The following is a 20,736-nucleotide window of genomic DNA, read 5'->3' as shown; positions in this document are numbered from 1 at the left end:
TGCGCACAGGCCTTCTCTAGTTGCGGTGAGTGGGGGGCTACTCTTTGTGGTGGTGCGCGGGCTTCTCATTGTGGTGGCTTCTCTTGTTGTGGAGCACGGGCTCTAGGCACACGGGCTTCAGTAGTTGTGGCATGAGGGCTCAGTAGTTGTGGCTCGCGGGCTCTAGAGCTCAGGCTCAGTAGTTGTGGTGCACAGGCTTAGTTGCTCCGCAGCATGTAGGATCTTCCCACACCAGGGCTCGAACCCATGTCCCCTGCATTGGCAGGCAGATTCTTAACCACTGTGTCACCAGGGAAGTCCCGGGCAGCAGTTTTAAGTGGAATGGTCATGGTAGGCCTCACCTGAGATGAGATGCCGTTGGAGTAAACACCTGACTGAGACATCTGGGTGTTTGGGGGAAGGGCATTCCAACTGGGAGATTAACAAGTGCAAAGAGCTTGTAGTTTTAAAACTTTGGAATTTAAGTCACGAAAAAATAAATTGACCTGCAGTCAGTTTCTCAAAATACATTTGACCTTTCCAGTTAGATGTTAACACTCTTTTAATTGACTATTATACACACACACCCTTGTTTTTAAGACATTTAACCAGTCTTCGTTCTTTCACAAAATCTAACTGGGTAAATGAATGTTGGATAACATCTGACATCTCAACTAACCTGAACCCAACTCATTTGAACCCTCAAATAGTCAAGATTATTTTGGTGGTGGCTATCTTAGATGAAAAGGAGTCACGTGACAAGGCAATAAACTCTGTATTAGGGATTTGGTTAAAAATCAAACCAACTCGCAAAGATAGCCTGAGAACGTAAAGGTTTAGTCTGTGCTCCGTTTTGTACCATGTACTCTCTCCATCGGGCTCCTGCCGTGGAATCTGTGAGCCAGGCCAAGATCCTGAACCATCAGAGAAGGATTCTGTTATAGTCAGGGTGCACTAGGGCTGCAAAGGTTAAAGGCACATCTTTGAAATACAGAGGGCCCTTGTTATTCTTGAGGGCGGTCTCCTGGGGCTTTCTGAAATCCCACAGCTCCCACTGCTGAATGTTTGGGCTTCTGGCTTACACCTGAATCACGTGTTTTGTGGAGAGTCATGTGTTTCCTATGCATATCCTTACTTGGTGACTTTTTTTTTTTTTCCCCCTGAAAACACAGTTACACAGTTGGGTCAACAAAGCCAAGTCGAGATGAGAATGCGGAGCTTGAGCTCTTACTAGCTGAGTGGTTTTTTCCCCCAGTGGATCTTACATGAGATAAACAACTCTCTGTCATGGGAGCAGGCACACTAAGAATGTGGGGGACTTGTATTCTCTGTGAACTTTATGGTACTTTAAGTGTTTAAGATTCTATTCAGTACTTTCTGGTCACTGATTTGTGTAATGTTTATTATGCTTGCACATGTATTTTAATCAAGGGATGTGTGTTTTGGAGCAGATGCTGTTTTCTCAGAAGCTTTTAAAGTTTAAACGTGAACATAGGATTTGGAATTGTTGAATTTTGGTGGTTATGAATTTTAGATGAGATATTTTATAGAAAATACTTAGATTGATTGTCATTATAATTACATGCCTTTTTAAAGCATGGTATTATACTGTTTTTTGGGTTATGTTTATAGCCTGATAATGTCCTTTGTATACAGAAGGCTATATGGTGATGTCATTCCCCACTCGTCCTCCAAATGCTGCCATAAAATAGTCTTCTATCCTCATTTAATTAGTGGCTTGATTTTAAAACAAAATCATACTTGAATGATCTTAAATAGGAGCTGGAAATGGCGTTTTTCATTAGAGTGCTTATGGGACGTACCTTAATAATGGGGTAAATATTATATGAGACAGTGAATGAATATAATACAACCTTTTATGCATTATGAGTTTTAAATTATGAGTTTCCTTCTTGCATATTGTGTGCCATCTGATTAAATGTGTATTCTAGTCTTATTTGGAGATAAATCTTCAGTTTTTCAACTGTGAGGAAACCATGGGAATCCATAACATTTTATGTGAATTAATAAAACCACAAAGTACATAAATTATGCTACTAAAATACTCTTTTGTTCAATATATTTCAAAACTTAAACTGCCTTTAAAATGAGACTAAAAGAGGTGCTTCCCTGGTGGCGCAGTGGTTGAGAGTCTGCCTGCCGATGCAGGGGACACGGGTTCGTGCCCCGGTCCGGGAAGATCCCACATGCCGTGGAGTGGCTGGGCCCGTGAGCCGTGGCTGCTGAGCCTGCCCATCTGGAGCCTGTGCTCTGCAACGGGAGAGGCCACAGCAGTGAGAGGCCCGCGTACCGGAAAAAAAAAAAAAAAAAAAAAAGAGACTAAAAGATTCCTGTTTCAACATATTTAAAATATGGTCATATTAGTTCTTTCAGTAATTTGGCTACAAGTTACAAAAAAGTTTATAATGATTATAACTCTCTAGCCAGTATCAGATTTTCTCATGAGAAAATCACTTGTTTTGGGAGCTACCAACTTAAACTGCAGAAATTGGAATGTAAAATTTCATCATTTGACTGTAAAACATGTTAATCTTTTTCTCCATCTAGGTACCATTTACATTTACACCATTTGCAGAAAACTGATGATCATAGGTCACTCTTCTAAGGTATGGAATTTACCGACAAAATATCTTCCCCTGTAATTCCTGGCTTTCTTAAGACTTTTGTTAGCATTGCATACTAAACAAAGAAAATTTGTGAATTATATAACAAAAGTTAGTGAATTTACATAGGTTTACTGTTTTTAGTTTTCCTTTAATATGATCATGTAAAAATGTAGACAATAAAGTATTAATGAGAAGAAAGAATTCTAAAATTGATAGGTATTTCTCCAGTGCCCTTCAGTCTCTCAAATTAGTCATAACTTGTCAATACGTTACTGAACATCCATCTGATAACTATATCTCTGGGGAGGGTGGCCATCCATTCTAGCTTGCCCAAGACAGTCCTGTTTTATGCCTGTTGTCCTGGAGTAAGTATTAATAGTGCCTACTTTCACTTTTAAAAATGTGCTGGTTTGGGTGATAAACTATGGTTAGCCTGTTTATGTCTTGTTATGGAGCTTGGACTGCATTTTGCTTGAAGAGCTGGACTGTACTTATGGTCCAGACACTAGTTGGGTGAACACACTCTTAAACTATGTCCCAGTTTTGAGCTGACTTTGTTTTACAGTAAGATTCTCACTGACCAGTACTTACTGCTTGGTTTCAGCTCGAGGAAGTGGCTGACACTTCTGTTGACTTCCTTACCATGTTGGTAGCACTTCTGTCTGCAGGAGACATATTTATTCCCTGTGTTCACTGTCCAGTCATTGGAATGTAGGCCAAGAAGGGACAATATACTCTCCTTGAGACCATACTTGAGTTCTTTCTGGCATTTGCAACACTACTACTTTAGTCTTCTCAACTGCATGCAAACCTTGCTCTGAATATTCTAACGCTCGGGACAGATATTTTTTCCTTATTTCCTCAAAACACAGCCAAGTATCTTAAAAGTTGACAATGCTTAAAAAATAGATAGAAGCAAAGATATTTGCATGCTTAGTGGATAACATTAATTGGGTGTTCTCTCTCTGTTTTGCTCCTTGCATTTAAAAGCTCTATTACTGACAGTGACTTGAACAAACTCTCTGCCAGCTTTTTGAGTGTGACTTAAAATGAGGGGAGACTGTCCCATGTATAATGTAAATTTGGCCTGCAGACTATTGCAACGATTCTCTATCCAGTTCCAGATGATTTCCTAAAAAGAATTTGCAATCTCCTGTTGCACTTGCTGTGGCAACAAATACTGCTCCGTGGAGCCATCGTAGTTTGGTCTGCTTATAGCATTTGTCTGGCAGAACTTTGAAGGGCAGAGATGTCTGTGCCAACATTTAACTGTTAGTGTTTGTACTTGTTAATGCTGAGAGAATTTTAATTTAACATGATAGTCATCTTAAAATAATTTCTTATTTATACCCTTTGTAAGACATCTTCTTTCCCCCTCATATAACTTGAGTTTCTCTCTGACAAAATAAGGAAGGCCTGAAGGAGGATCGTTCTATGTCCCAATCTTGTGGGATGGGAGTGAGGGAGTGAGGAATGCAAGAATTTGGGGGTGGTGGGTGGCTGTACAGTTGGCACTTTCAGATCAGGGTGAAATTCTTTCAGTTTGTTCAGTATAATAAGTTTCAAGGAAATTAATTTTCACCCTGAAATTCACAGACCCTCAGCTGACGAGTTGATTCCTGAGCTGAGACTATAAATGGGCTCGATGGGTCCATTTAATGGGGACAAGCCCTTGGCAGTCCAGCCACGTCTGAATCCTCCTGATTCTGTAGCTACTTTAGAGTTCAAGTCTGTTATAGCAAAAGACAGAAGGAGAAACAGATGTGGAATCCTTAGGCTTTTCTTGATGTCACCCCAGAGCAATCTAAAGTCCTATTCCTATAGGAGCTGGGAATTATGATTACCATTTGTTATTATTATTGAATCCCTACTCTGTGTTAGGTACTGTGCGAAGGGCTTTGCATACACAATAATGCCATAATAGTCTTATGAGGTGGATACCACCACCATCACTGTCCTTTGTCGAATGAATGCTTATCATCTCTATGGTATGCTTCTAAGCGCTTTCACATATTATCTCATTTAATCCTCACACCAGCACTTTGAGAAGGTGCCATCATTACCTTTATCTTATAGACGAGGAAGCTGAGGCTTAGAAAGGTTAATTCGCTCAAGGTCACACATCTAGTTAGAGATGTAGTGGGAGGCCAGAGCCAATGCCACCCTGTACTGCCTCTCAACACCATTAGAATAAGGCGTGTCTGTTGGCATATCCCATGACCCACCGTATTTTGGTTCATCTCTGCAAATGGAGGACTTGTGTGGGAGCTCCTGATACAATGTTGAAATATTTTCTGACATGACTGAAGGCATCCTGAAGACCAAGACTGGCCAGGGCTTTTCCCCGAATGGGAAGCACTTTTGTGCTGAGGCAGGTCACCAGCATAAGCTTAGCGAATGGAGGGAGGGCAGTTCTCTAAGCCTCTTTCCCTAAAGACATAAGACAGTTTGCTTTCCTTTATGGTAAAAGCTGTAGTTTCTTCTGAGGCATTTACAACTGTAGTATAGTACTCAGCAAACATTAAAGAATTCAGTAGAATCTATTTATTCTAAGAAAATGTTGATTTCTGTTTTCCCTATTTACCAAATTGAAATAGTTTGGTAAAGTGTGTGGCTTGAACAGTGGTTGTCAGATCAGTCCTCATATGGTTACATAAACTTCAAGTCCAGCCTTTGAAATGCTTCTCAGTGTTTTCCCTCAAAGGGTATGAGTTGATATAAATGACGCTGCAGTGCCATCCTGTGGCTCAGCTGATTAATTGTGTGTGTGTTTTTCCTACCTGACACCTGAACCATGCTTTTGCTAGGCTCCTATAATATGGTTTTTCAAAGTTGCTTTTTTTTTTTTTTAATGAAGACAATAGTCCTCCTGGAATCGTCAAGTTTTTATTAATAGAAATAATTCAGGGGCAAGAAAAAATGCTACAAATTAAGAGAGGTTTTTTTTTTTTTTTTTTGGAAATGGCATTTCATCTTTAACACCTGAATGATGGTTTCTCAGAGCCCTAAGTGGAATGATGGCTTTTCTCCTTTTTGTCATAGTTTCCCTGTTTAGTGGGAAGAATCCTGCTGCACTTGGGAATCCAGAGACCTGAATTTCAGCCCCAGCTCTGTCACTTACAAGCAGTTTAGTCTCTTGGAGTCAGATTAGGTTACTTTTAAGGTCCCTTCTGGCACTAAAATCTGTGATTTAGGGTCTTTGATGCTAAGTCTGAGGCCAAACCCAAACATCATGTGAACAGCTGTTCACTGATGCTATTTTTATTTTGAAATGTGAAATTTCTAATACCAGGAATCCTGAGAACTTTGGAAAGATGTGGATATAAGGGGGGGAGAGTTTATACATGGTTTAATTCCACCTCCCCCCAAATACAACAACCTGAATGTAAAATCCACAATAAGATTTCTGTGCAGCAGATACGAGGAATTCAAGAGTTTTGCTGACTGTTAATTCCATATCAGTTGTGTGGCAAAATCAGCAAACAATGACAGCAGCAGCAACGAAAACAGCCGTAAAGCGACCCCAGGCCAACTTAGTAGAGATATAGTGTCTAGAACCAGGGAGGGGGAGTTTCCTTTCACTATGGTCTAGTTACACACTTTAAAGGGACTTTGGCAACCTGGAGCAAAGCCGTGGAAGACCAACCATGATGGGAAAGGGAAGTGCAGTCCTGGGAGGTATAGAAGTGCTTGGGGATCTTTTTCCTGGAGAGAGAGCTGGGGGAGAGGGCAGGCTGCATAGGTGCTTTCAGATTCTTGGAAGGCGGTGATTTGCAAGTTGAGGTTTGAGTGGTCTTGTGCTGTTCCAGAAGACATAACTAGGATGAATGCACCAGAGGTGTATCAAGGTTGATTGCATTTCAGATTACAGAAGTTCATGTTTAGAATTGTCTTCTTATGCCACGTGGCATATTCCTTGTTACTGGAGGTGGGAAGTCGTGGGCGGGGAAGGTGTGGGACATCAGGTGGTGGTGCTAGTGATGTTGGGGAGGGGATGAAATTAGATAGATTTTCAACCCTTTGATCCTGTGATTACCTGAAGTAGGTCCATGTTTAGCATCATGAACTGAAACTTTTCAATGAAGTTCAGTCAGTCAGTCAGCAGAGATTTGTTGCATGTTTACTACATGCCAGATAAAATTCTGGGGGCTGGGGATACAGTGTGAACAAGACAGACAGGGCCCTTTCCTAAGGTGAACTTGCATTCTAGTGGGATGAGCTTACATTCCCAGCGGATAGCAAAGAATATTACAAGTCTGTGTCAAACCCCGCTTTGCTTCCAACAGCCCCCTTTCCTCTGGACTCAAAATTGACCAGACGGTGGAGAGTTCTGGCTTTTCAGGCTTCTTTTTTCTTTTAGATGTCCGCTGAGCTGCTTGCACACATGTTATACACATTGTCTTTGAGGGCTCCAAAGATGGTAATAGGGTCTGAATGTTACCAGGGTTTCATCTGTTTTTACTGTTAAATGCTTTGTCAATCTGATGGGTTTGCTTTATACCTGTGAAGCTCCTGGACCTTTTTGATGATTTGCCTTTTCACATTGGGTTTGACTACTACAGACTTATTTTTCCTTAATTATTTCCTCAGTTATTGAAGGCTGAATTTGTGATTGGAAGAGGAGCTTTTTTCTGTTGTCCAAATTTATTATCATTATTTTCTTGAGAATCTAGACGACTTGTTAACTCTCCCTTGGTTGTTTCTGCTGACTTTAGGGTTGTTCAGTGAATTCATTGAATAGCACTTGGGAATATCTGCTAGGTACCTGGCACTGCTCTAGGTGCTGGGGATATAATAACAAAAAAGGCACTGTTGTTATTTTCAAAGAGATCAGAGTAAGGTTTTGGAATCACACACAGGAGCATATTAATGCAATTGGATGTGACATATATATGTGTATGTAAGAATCTATGTAAATTATATACAGTGTATAGATACACATGTATATACATACAGTGCAATTACAGGAGAGGCAGAATTGAAGCAAAGAGCATTTCTCTTTACGGATGTTAGCAGAGTCCTCTTCAGCAGCTAGTTCTCTTTCCCCTGCTCTCCCTCCCCCTTCTCCTCCTCCTCTTCCTCTGTCTTTCCCATGCTCCCCCTTCCTTCTTCTTTGTCTTCATTGTCATTAGCAAAGCTAACACTTAGTATGTGTTTACTGTGTTCTAAGCACTTAGCATGTATTAATGAAAACAATCCTATAAAACAGTTACTGGTATACCTGTTTTGCAGATGAAGAACCTGAGGCTCGTGGAGTTTAACTGTCCAAGTACCACTGCTAATAGTGGAGGTAGAGTTTCAGCTCAGTCTTATGGGGAAGGAGAGAACAGAGTGAGCAGAGATGCATATTTGGACCATTAAGATGTTTTGTGGAATGGAAAGTATTTTGGACCAGCTTTAAGCATACTATGCAAGGTCAAGAGTAATGGGGGTGGGGTGGGGGAAGGCAGGGACTAGGTTGTGCCCTATAAATGCCCTATAAAGGAAGCAACTGCACAGCACAGGGAGATCAGCTCGGTGCTTTGTGACCACCTAGAGGGGTGGGATAGGGAGGGTGGCAGGGAGATGCAAGAGGGAGGGGCTATGGGGATATATGTGTATGTATAGCTGATTCACTTTGTTATACAGCAGAAACTCACACAGCATTGTACAGCAGTTATACTCCAATAAAGATGTGAAAAAAAATGCCCTATAAAGGGTTTGAACTTTGTTATATAGACAATAGGGAACCATTGAATGTTTAAATCACAAGAGTGACACAACTCAATTTGCATTTTAGAAGGATAACTCTGGTGGATTAAGGAAGATGCTTAAGGAAGCGGGGTATTTAAGAAGATAAGGAGACAAGTGAGGAAATATCCCAATAGTCCTGGGAGACTGCTTTGTTAAGGCTGATATTTTCCCATGGATAGAATTTAGAATTTGATATTCTGAGATACTTTGCTCATAGATTCTTATTTCCATCCCAGTAATAGTTCTAATAGCAATATGTGGAGCAGAGCCCAAATTTCTTCTAATATTCAATCAAGTGAAGGGCAGTACAGTCCATTTACCGTTTGAAATTTTATTTTTTTTAAATTTTTATTGGAGTATAGTTGATTTACTATGTTGTGTTAGTTTCAGGTATACAGCAAAGTGAATAAGTTACACATATACATATATCCACTCTTTTTTTTTAGATTCTTTTCCCATATAGGCCATTACAGAGTATTGAGTAGGCTATACAGCAAGTTCTTATTAGTTATATATTTTATAAATAGTAGTGTGTATGTGTCAATCCCAATCTCCCATTTTATCCCTCCCCCCTTATCCACTGTTGACCATAATTTTTCTACATTCATGACTCGACTTCTGTTTTGTAAATAAGTTCATTTGTACCCCTTTTTTTAAAGGTTCCACAGATAAGCTGTATCATACGATATTTGTCTTTCTGTGTCTGACTTACTTCACTCAGTATGACAATCTCTAGGTCCATCCATGTTCCAGCAAATGGCATTATTTTGTTCTTTTTTATGGCTGACTAATATTCTGTTGTATATATATACCACATCTTTATCCATTCCTCTGTTGATGGACATTTAAGTTGCTTCCATGTCCTGGCTACCCTTTGAGGTTTTAGAATATTTTTTTTTTGGCTGCGTTGGGTCTTTGTTGCTGCACGCAGGCTTTCTCTAGTTGTGTCAAGCGGGAGCTACTCTTTGTTGCGGTGCGCGGGCTTCTCATTTGTGGTGGTTTCTCTCTTGTTGCAGAGCATAGGTGCATAGGCTTCAGTAGTTGCAGCATGTGGGCTCAGTAGTTGTGGCTCGTGGGCTCTAGAGCGCAGGTTCAGTAGTTATGGCACATGGGCTCAGTTGCTCCGCAGCATGTGGGATCTTCCCAGACCAGGGATCAAACCTGTGTCCCCTGCATTGGGAGGCAGATTCTTAACCACTGCGCCACCAGGGAAGTCCCTAGAATATTTTCAAAGAAAGGAAAATATTGACGAAGTTAACTGCAGAATACATTATCATCAAATAGTGTTTCCCAGTTTCAAATAGTGTTTTCCAGGGCTTTATGGGAAAAATATGTCCAAAAAGGATTATCACTGGGATTGTGGGGAAAAGTTCTTTAACTGTAGATAGAATAGCACAAGAGGCTCTTACATATATTCCAACGGATGGGCCAATAACAATGGTGACCCTTCCCCCAAATTTTGTTTCAGTTTGTACCTTCGGAATAATTACACTGGTAATAGGCATTATTTATGGACGGCTTACAATTGAGTCAAAATCATCCTAGTGTGTCATGTACATTATCTCCTTCCCATAATAGTACTGCAGTGATGTGCTAAAATATCCATTTTATAGATGAGAAAATTGAGGTCTGGAGAAGTAAAATGACACAGATACTAGGTGTTAAAATTGGAACTGAAGCCCAGGTCTTTTTGCTTCTAATCCTGGACCATTTCTGCTAAGTATCACAGACCCCAGATTGTAAGCCTTTCCTGTTTTTCCCTACCCTGTTATGCCAGTTTATTTTCAGAATAATACATTGGTTTGAGACCAGCTAATAACAATTGCATTGTTGGAATTAGCTCCTGGACTACTGTTGACACTTGATAAATGTTAATAAAAATAAGCTGAGTTCATAGGATTTTAGGAGCTAAGAAGGAAGACATTCTAAAATGGTTAACTTGAGATTTTGAGTTCTTGAGATAATTCTTTTACTTTTAAATGCTTGTTTTTTTAATTGACTCATTATTTGTGGTATTTTTAGTTTAAGTAGTCAGCAACTTGGGCTCACCACTCATAATTTGATAACATTAAATGAAAATCGGCATTATTAGCTTAAAATGAAAAGACATTCTATTGTGCCCTTTTTCTGTCTCAGGCCTTGGAATATCTCCTGTGGGCCAGTGTATGTATGGAATCCTCGGTCCCACTTCTGTCCATCAGGTACTTGACGTGGAGAGCTACTCTTTACACCGCTGTCTGTCAATGCTACTATGACTGCCAGGCTGGTATTCACGGAGAGGTACGCTGCTTTTAACTCTGAGGATGCCAGTATTTAAAAATACAACATATTCAGCATTTTTTTCTTTAGATGAGCGGCAAGAAAACAAACAAGCAAACAAACAAAACCCAAAGAATTGCAGTGAAGCAAAGACAAAAGTCCCAGGCTTTATTTGCAGAAATTTGCTTGACTTCTCCATTCTGTTGGTCTCTCGCATCACTTCCTGTTTCCCCCTTTATTCTCTATTCAGTTCTACCGTCTTTACTCCTTTTCTGAATCAGATCTCTGATATCTTCCCTTCCTTATTGTATTCTTGTATGCAAGCTACTTTCTTTCCCTGTTTAGTTACTGTGTTCCATGCCACCTACCATCCATTTGTCTTGCTTTTCTCTGCTTCCTACCACCATTTATTTAGTATACTCTATTTCTTATTTTTCCTCTTTTCCTATGTATATTTTTGATTGAATATTTGAACTATAACTTAACTGGTTGGGGCTTCTATTGTTCTATGCCACACCTCTGTGCAGATGAAAACAGGTACTCATTATGGTATGTGGTACTTGGCTTGTCAGTGGATGGGGTCTTGGTGAGAATTAGAAACAGGCACCCTTTCCTTTGGGCGAACCTGTCCCTGCACCAGTGTGCATAGCTTGGTGAGTACAGGGTGGGTTGGATTTCAGCAGGAGGACAGCTTAATACAGCCCTTGTGGGATACTTTTTCTAGCCTAGGATACATTCTAGAAACTGCTCACCATACATGCGTAGTTTTAGTGTACTAGTGGTGGCATGTTTCTATAGCTATTAAATTTATCAGGGATCGAAATGTTTGCAGAGTTTTGACCATTTGATTCCTATTGGAATTTTTTCTTATTGGAAAATGTAACCCTTTATGTTACTATTGTGTTCTAGAAGCATCTTCATGAAAACTCATAAATTATAAATAAAGTACTTCAAAGAACTAGTAAAATAAATTGCATGAATTGAACTTGTTTTGCTGTTATTGCTAAAGAATTATAATAATGGTGAACTGATTAAATAAGCTAGCCTGCTTCCTTTCCTCATATATTAATAAATACTTCCTATATGTTGGGTACTGGAAATCCAAAAATGAATAAGACCCTTTAAGGACCTCACAATTTAGTGGACAGTGTGAACAATTGAATAGATAATACAGCTTGTTTTGGTAGAAAGGTTAGAATTTGAGAAGAGCACTGAGGAGGGGTGTGTGTGTGTGTGTGTGTGTGTGTGTGTGTGTGTGTGCGCGCGCGCGCTTGTGTGCGTACGTGTGTACAATGCCAGAGAAGTGATCGTCTATATGAAGCTGCTGTTTAGCCCAGAATTTGACTTTCCTTACTTTTTGAATTAATTCATAAAGTTAGTATATCCAACATTTTATTAACTTTAGATTTACAGAAATTAGTGGTGCTTCTCGGAAATGATTGACCGGATAGCTACCATGTTCTAAAGAATCAGCATCAGCATAGAGTTTAATTCACCAATTAAATCAAGTGTCTGGGAGAATAAAACATACTGTCTTGATATATTTTTAATCACTATACTCTAACTTACTATGAATTAAATTTATTTTAATTGCATGTAGGCATTTGCTCGGCGTGCTTTGGCTAAAATTGATGAGTTAAGGCAACTGGAATTAATGAGTTCCTCACAATCACAGGAAGAATCCAGAGGATATTATAGAGAGGCCACGATAAAGGTATAAAAATGTCATGAAATAACAGAAATCTACTGTACTCTACAAATGATTAAGTACTTAATATTAGTAGTTGAGAAGTACATCCCACTGTTACTTCATATGTAATTCTTCTTTTTGAGGCAGATGGCAGTCATGATCTTCAAAAGGGGAGTATTTGAATCTAGAAGAAGAAACAAAAGCTTCTTTAGACCAAATATAAGAGCTAACCTAAGGGAAGCACAAACTGTAAGTCTCAGAATGTCTTCTCTGTTTTAGACTCTTTTTGCAGTGCGTTTGTGTTATACCTCTCTGTCTTTTAAGCCTAGACACTAAGTATTAAATCCTGGCCCCTAATCCCTGCACCAGTGGCAAATAGAAGAATGCCTTCCCAATTTGGACACGGCCTTGCTTCATCCCTTTCTCAAAGCTTTTGTACCTTCGCACAATCCCAGTTTTGTAACATGAAAGGCCAAGAAGCTGAAGAGCCTGGGAAAGGTTCAAATGCACAGGCTTCTGAGTGGTGCTGCAGAGGCCTTTTGACCACTTGGTGTCAGCTTCAAAGGCATTGAGGATGGAGAAGAGGTGGAGGCACCTTTTCTTATCAGCTTCTGGTTTCACCTTTGGGAGCGTTTAGGGTGTAGGTTATACTGGAGCAGCAAACAACCCCCATGTCTCAGTGGCTTAAAGCAATTTATTTCCCACTGGAGTCAAACATTATTATAGTTATCAGGAGCTCTGCTCATGACCGATGCTCAGGGCCAGGTTGAGGAGCAGTCCTCATTTGGAAAATTGCCGGGTCGTTCTGCCAGAGGGCACCTAAGAGAGCTCTGGAGGACCTCACACAGGCAGTGATGCTCAGCATGGAAGTGACAGCAGCCTCCTTTCTAACATATTCAGAACTCCTCACATGGCCCCTCTTGGCCACAGGTGTGTTTGGCCAACAGCACTAAGGGCTCCCAGGGAGAGGAGTGGGACATAGATATGCCTGTGGGATCCTCTGCCCTTTCTCCCTTCTGCCTTTCTCCTTCTCCCACTGTCTTCTCCCTGGCCATTCTGAATCTCAGTGTTCCTTAAGTCCCAGCTCTGTATTTCTTTGAAGTGTTCCCTGATCATTCTAGACAGTTGTAAACTCTCTTGTGAGCTTCTTTGGGACTGAAAATGAAAATGAGGGGGAAGAAGATGAGCACTTTCTGACAGAAGAGTAGTAGAATCTCAGAACCTGGAAGGAATTTTAGATATCATTTGGTTCAGTCCTTTTCTATTACAGACGGGGAAAATAAAGCCCAGAGCATTTAAGCCAGCTGCTGGCGGCACCGGAACCAGAACCCAGGTCTCTAGCTCAGTGTATTCTAACTACTCCAGTGACTGCCATTCTCTTTCCTCATTTCTTCTTATAATATTTGAGAGGAATTCTTTTTTTTTTTTTTTTTTTTTTGCGGTACGCGGGCCTCTCACTGTTGTGGCCTTTCCTGTTGCGGAGCACAGGCTCCGGACGCGCAGGCTCAGCGGCCATGGCTCACGGGCCCAGCTGCTCCACGGCATGTGGGATCTTCCCGGACCGGGGCACGAACCCGTGTCCCCTGCATCGGCAGGCGGACTCTCAACCACTGTGCCACCAGGGAAGCCCTTTTTTTTTCTTTTAAATAAATCATATTTAAATACAAATATTTGGACATGGTAGCTTTCTATTGCTACTTAGTGTCTCTGAGATAAATTGAGTACTGATCCCAGGCATGTAGTTCGTACCTCCTTTCAAATCATATCCCTTACTGACCAGTGGTATGTAATTGGTGGGGGTGGTAGCTTGCCAAATTATAGACAATTCCTTGGATGAGCTGTTGAATAGCCTGCATCTGGTATTGTTAAGTAGTAATGCTATAGTGTTCGTTAGAGAGCAGGAGGCATATTTTGCAGAATGTTCTGCTTTAAATTTATGAAATCGTTTTACTGTTTCTACAAACGAAAGTATTTCAGTGTGCGTTAAATCTATTTTACAGAAAATTTCTGAGTTCATAGGACAGTTGTTAACTCACAGTGAATCTTTTTGACTTTCAAAGGATTGTTTTATAAGACTGCTAATTCAGACTTCTAGTGATTGACCATTTAGTGATTCATTCAATACATATTTTTAAAGTACCTGCTCTGTGAACAAGATACGTAGAGGTTACCTTCTAGTGGAAAAATTACATAATAAATAAGTAACTTATAGCTTGTGATAAGAATTAAGAAGGAAATAACGGTGATGATTAAATGAGTTACATGTAAAGCCCTTAGAATGTTCCTGGCACATGGTAGGTCCTCAGTTGTATGAGCTATTACTATTTATTTTTCATTCATTCATTCAGTAGCCATGTATCGAAGGCCTACTGTGGTTCAAGAGTGGTGGCACATGGAAAAGATGAAGTCGAAGTTCTTTCTTTCTTTCTTTGTTTCTTTCTTTCTTTTATTTATTTAGTTTTTGGCTGTCTTGGGTCTTCATTGCTGCACGCAGGCTTTCTCTAGCTGTGGCGAGCAGGGACTACTCTTCATTGCAGTGCGCGGACTTCTCACTGCAGTGGCTTCTCTTGTTGCGGAGCTCGGGCTCCAGGCGCGTGGGCCTCAGTAGCCGTGGCGCACGGGCTCAGTAGTTGTGGTTCGTGGGCTCCAGAGTGCAGGCTCAGTAGTTGTGGCGCACGGGCTTAGCTGCTCTGCAGCATGTGGGATCTTCCTGGACCAGGGCTCAAACCCGTGTCCCCTGCGTTGGCAGGCAGGTTCCTAACCACTGCGCCACCAGGGAAGCCCTGAAGTTCTTTTTTGAATGGCTTTGGAATAACAAGCGGGATTTGATTAGACAGGGAGAAGGGGGGAAAACATTCTAAGTAAAGGACAAGAGCATGAACATAGCTTGGAAGCAAAAGTAAGCAACGACTTTTGGTGGACAGTGAGACAGTGAGAAACTGAGCTTGAATGGAGTGGATGTATTATGTTGGGGAATTAACATAATACATCTTATGGCACCGATGTCATGGAAGCCATGGTGTTTAGGGTTGGAACTGACTGCATGGGTTATATCATTCAGCTTCTCATCCATCTTGACAATTTAAAAGATGGTTTAGTATACCCTATGCAGTACATGTACCAGGATTTGTCTAATATTTTTTATTACTAGTAATTTAGTTGTTTTCCCATTCTTTGCTGTTATAAATATTGCTGTAATCAACATCTTCAGGTATATTATTTTTTCTTTCTTTTATTTCCTGTGGGTAAAATTCAAGGTATAGAATTTGAATAATGTTAGACAAACATTTTTATTTCTCTTGATATATATTGCCAAATCGATTTCCGAAACAAGTACTCCAAGGTGACAGTCCACATGTACCAATTCCACCACAAGCTATTATCATTTTGATATTATTATTTCTTAATTTAAAAAATAATTCAGTTTTCATAAAGTGGCTTGTTTTAACTATTATTTTGATCCAACTTTCCCTTATATTTGTGTTTACTCTTTATATTTTCTTTTCAGGTGAATTATCTTTTACAGCTTTGACCATTTATCTACTAGAGATTTTAATTTTTAAAATGTATTTGAATAGGCTCATTTCTTTTTTCATTATGCCTACAGTTTTTTTTGAATTTTATTTTTTTATACAGCAGGTTCTTATTAGGTATCTGTTTTATACATATTAGTGTATATATGTCAATCCCAATCTCCCAATTCATCCCACCACCAGGCTTTTTGTTTTTATAGAGATTAATATTTTGCTTGTCATGCTTGACAATCCAGTGTTGTTTTTTTTTTTTTTGCGGTACGCGGGCCTGTCACTGTTGTGGCCTTTCCTGTTGCGGAGCACAGGCTCCGGACGTGCAGGCTCAGCGGCCGTGGCTCATGGGCCCAGCTGCTCCGCGGCATGTGGGATCCTCTCGGACCGGGGCACGAACACATGTCCCCTGCATCGGCAGACGGACTCTCAACCACTGCGCCACCAGGGAAGCCCCAATCCAGTGTTTTTTTAATTGTGTTTCCTTTAAATATTTTTTTGTAGGTCTTTTAAATATTTATATTTTAAAATCTTTTGCTTGTTATTCATCTATAGCTATGATAAATTTATAGCTCTAGTTCACTTTTTGCTAGTTTTTCTAGGATATTTTAAAAAACAATTTCACTGTAATTTATTTACGTTTTACCATTTCATTTTGAATACTTCTAATTATTAGAAAGTTTATTATGCTGTTTAAATATAATTTTTTAAAGCTCTGTTTTAACCCATAGCAAACATCTTAGAAGAAACCCTGACGTCTGTTTGTAAAGCAAGAGAGGGCAGGGCATGAAGCTTAAGCTTTACTGAGGTTTTTAACATGTCAGTTAACCTAAGGGTTGAAAGCACATGGAAGCTAATAAGCAGGGAAGTTTTTGTTTGGGGAAAAATAGTCCAAAGCAGCTTTATCCCTGCTTTTGCTTTTCCGTCTTTCTGACTTTGCCCCAGGAAGAGGAATGAAGCAAGGAAATTGTGGGAAATAATGGATATCCTCTAACTGGACATGGATTCTAGAAAAGCCATCTAGAGCTACCTTTCTTGTTTCCTGGTAATCTAAGTACAGAGAACAGGTCATTTGTCAGAGAGAAGACTAAAGTGTGGAGGCAGGCCATCTGCTTGGGGTGAAATCATTCTGGGCCGACACAAAGCACAGTGGCTAGGGATTTGCACGCGGCTCTAACTGGCTCTGGCTTACTTGTATACAGCTGGTCAACTCTTTTTTAGAGTTAGCTACCATAAGACCTGTTATTTATACTATAAAATAGTGTTTCAAATTTGGGTTTGGGGACCTTCTGCACTAGAATTACCTCCAGTGTTTACTAAAAATGTCCCACCCAGACTCACTGAATCTCTGGAGATTTGGTCTGTGAATCTAAAAAGAGCTCCTGAGAGATTTTGAGGCAACCAAAGTTTGAGTATCAGTTCTTAAAGGCTGTCATGGAGGTACTACAAACCATATAGAGACTGATGCTGCCATTTATTAATAAACAGCCTTTTTAGGCTGCTCTGGAAACACAAACATACAAAGAGATGGCAACGTTTTTGATGTAATGGCAGCATGACATAAATAAACTTTAATAAAGTCTGGAGTGACACCTCAAAAAATGAAAACCATAAAAGCAGCCATCTCTCATCCACAGACCAACCACTCTCTCTTCTAGCGTTAATGAAGCTCACCTTACTTGTCTTCGCCTTATACTATCAAACATCGCGGAACTTTAAAAAAGGGAGCTGTATTTTTTTTTTTTAATTCCAGTTGCCGTGGCCACGTACTGTCACAGAACAGTTGTTGGATGAGATGTTTGATAGCACTGCATCCCGGTTTCTGGCTGTCTTGGAGGCTCTCTCTGACTCAAATCGGCGAACACTACAAACTGGACCTGTTGTTACAGATGAAGTAGAAGTTCGTGATGTTGTCTCAGAACTGTTTATAGCAGGAAAAGAACTTTTAATAAGTAAATATGTTGTTAAAATAATATTTTATGGTAGAACATGAATAACAAAAATTTTAGCACGGTAGTCCATACCTAAGAAACTGATACCGATTTTTATTGATCTTGAATTCAGCAACCTTGCTAGACTCAATGGATAATTCAGATAATGTATTAGTAGATTTTCTTTTGGATTTTTTATGTATACAATCATATGATCTGTGAATAATGACAATTATGTTTCTTTCCAATTCTTAACCTTTTAATTTCTTCTTTCTTGCATTTCTTGACTTACTTTGCACTGGATAGGCTCTCCAGTAAAACATGGGATGGAAGTGGTGATAGCAGATATCCTTGTCTCATTTATGATCTCAGATGGAAAGCTTTCAGTATTTTATCATTAATTTTGATATTTGCTGAAGGATATTTTTAGACACCTTGTTTGAGATTAATGAAGTTTCTTTTATTCTTGGTTTAATGAGAGTTTTGTATGTTTTTAATCCTGAATATTTGTTGAATTTTATCAAAACCTTTTTTATGATTATTGAGATTTATTGAGTTAATCGAATGGATTTGTCTTTTATTTCTATTAATGTGGTACATTACATTGATTGCTTATCTAATTTTTAATTACTCCATATTGTTGGAATAAACTTAATCTGGCAGTGAGGATTATCCTTCTGATATATTGCTTGATTTTCTTGCTAGTGTTTAATATTTCTGCTTCTCTGTTCATGAGAGAGATTTCCTTTCTTATAATATCCTTTTTGGGTTTTGCTCTCAAGGTCATGTTGGCCTCATAATAAGAGTTGAGAGTTCTGCCCTCTTTTTCTATTATCTGGAGGAGTTTGTGTCAGATTTGTGTTATTTCTTCTCAAATGTTTGAATTTGCTGGTGAAGGCATTTGGACCTGGAATTCTCTTTGTGGAAATGTTTTTAACTATGGATTACATTTCTTCCATAGATATAAAATGATTTAGAATTTCTTTTCATTTTAAAAAAATCTTCTGTTTGGTAAATAGTACTTTGATTTTATCTATATCTTAAAATTTTCATAAAATTGTTTGTAACATCATCATGATTATCTAAGTGAGCTTAGGATGTGCGTGTGTGTGTGTGCACCCATCTGAGGGCAAGGAGCCTCTGTGCCGCAGTTTGGGCTCATCTTTTCCTCACAAGGAAGGTACGAGATCTCAGAGGAGAATTCTCTTGACTTCCTTCACCCACACCTGAAAATTTACCTTCATCCACTGTCTGTCATTAAAGTGGAAGGAATGTTCCTTCTCCTCCTCTTTAGGTCTTTGGGCCTAATCTCTGCAGACTGCCCTTCATCCCTATCCAGCTTCCTCCCCTGTATTTCTTCCTCTTGTTAGAGTCAGATTTATTGAAGGAGTTGTCTGTTTTCACTGTCCCAAATTCTTTCCTTCCTGCTTATACTTGGCAGTCTTCTGTCATGGACAGAGAGTGTCAGGGATAACCTCCTTATTGTTCAATTTGAAAGTCAGTGTTTTTCTTCCCTTTGCTCTCTGTAGTATTTGCTGCTGTTGACTACTCCTTTCTCTTTAAACGCTCTCCCTTGCAGCCTTTGCTCCCGCGGCCCTTCTCTTACTTGTTGGGGTTCCTTGCTGCTCTGTCCTAGGCAGCCGTCTGTTGCCCATTTACTGTGGATATGTAATGATGACTCTAAAGCTATACCCCTATTTGAGATCTCTTTTCCGAGCTCCCAGTCTGTAATCTCTAGCTGTCTGTTTCACTAGTCAACTCTTGCTAATCCTCTCTTTTTGAGATTCCATGTTCCTCCCTCTGGGGTGGCCTTCCCTGACCGACCTCCTACTCCAAACCTCTGTCCGATGCCTTTCTTTCTTGTCCACACAGCGCCAAGATATTTGCCCCCTAAGGTTCCTTGTTGCCCCCACCTGCGTGCGAGCTCTGTGAAGGTAGGGGTTGTGTTTGCATCTTTTCCGTTGTTTACCTAGCCTGGCAGTGTCTGACATTTAATACTTAGTAAATATTTCTTTGCACAAATGACATCCAAACCCCTCTCTTTCTTTTTCTAGTGTCAAATACCAGTGCAGATGGCATGCTTGATTTTCCAAAGTCTTCTCTTTTGGAACTTATTATAAGAAGGAAAAATGTTATTTCTGTGGATGCTGCTGTAAAATTTATAAAACTAGCTTTTACTTATGAGGAGTGGAGTTTATTTGAATCTGCAGCTGGGCAGCTTATTGATTTTCTCCAGGTAATATATGCAAAATAGTTACTTTGTTTTTATTTTATTAACATGACACTGAAGTAATTAATTGTGGGATATACTTTTCTTAGAGGCAGGATGATCCAGAGTCAAAGAAAGCAGAGAAAGATTTAATTCTTCTTCTTGCAATAGAACCTTTAATCAACGTAAAGAGAAACAAAGGTTTGATCTTTCCCCTCGAAAACTACAAAGGAAGTCAAGTTAACGGTAAAAAAATTGCTCTTCATGGTGAGTATTTATTTGCATTTTTGAAAAACTAAGATGACTTTATATGCTCTCTACAGGTGAGGTGAGAGAAAGAATGTTCAAGGCAGAGGGAGCAGGAAATGTAAAAGCCCTGAGTGAGAGTGTGCTTGATTGTTGAAAGAATGGCAAGGAGGCCTGTATGGTTGGAGTGCGCTAGTGGTGGTGCTGGCATTTGAGAATGCGGTAGGAGGTGAGCTCAGGGAAATAGCTGGGTGCCTGGTCTGGCAGGTTCCTAGGCCTTGTAAGGATGCTGGATTTTATTTTGAGTCATGGTTTTGAGCAGAAGAATGAGGCTCTACTTAGCTGCTACCTTATCAGTGAGAGGCCAGCAGGGCAGCAAATCAAATCTATCAGTTCACTTTGGTAAGGGAAGGTTTGGTGGTCTCCTCTCTGTTTCCAGCATGCAGAGTTTTCCATTCTAAAACTTTTTACGTCTTAAAAGTCATTGTGTATATAATTGAAAATCTGCAGCCTCTGTTTTTTAGAGAATTATTTAATC

General features: G+C 39.8%; 1 protein-coding gene across 1 annotated transcript in view; it reads left to right on the top strand.

Moving 5' to 3' along the window:
• Positions 1-20,736, top strand: part of CFAP54 (cilia and flagella associated protein 54) — a 310,172-nt gene that overhangs the window by 24,647 nt on the left and 264,789 nt on the right. The window contains exons 5-11 of the mRNA XM_030856338.2: positions 2,548-2,606; positions 10,476-10,619; positions 12,199-12,312; positions 12,436-12,537; positions 17,566-17,764; positions 19,798-19,979; positions 20,063-20,219. Of these exons, the coding sequence (XP_030712198.2) occupies positions 2,548-2,606; positions 10,476-10,619; positions 12,199-12,312; positions 12,436-12,537; positions 17,566-17,764; positions 19,798-19,979; positions 20,063-20,219 (957 nt within the window). The remainder of the gene's footprint in view (positions 1-2,547; positions 2,607-10,475; positions 10,620-12,198; positions 12,313-12,435; positions 12,538-17,565; positions 17,765-19,797; positions 19,980-20,062; positions 20,220-20,736) is intronic.

The sequence above is a fragment of the Globicephala melas genome, chromosome 10 (assembly GCF_963455315.2).
Source record: "Globicephala melas chromosome 10, mGloMel1.2, whole genome shotgun sequence".
NCBI classification, from domain to species: Eukaryota; Metazoa; Chordata; class Mammalia; order Artiodactyla; family Delphinidae; genus Globicephala; species Globicephala melas.
The sequence above is the reverse complement of the archived record's forward strand: the minus strand, read 5'-3'. Positions and strand labels throughout refer to the sequence as shown.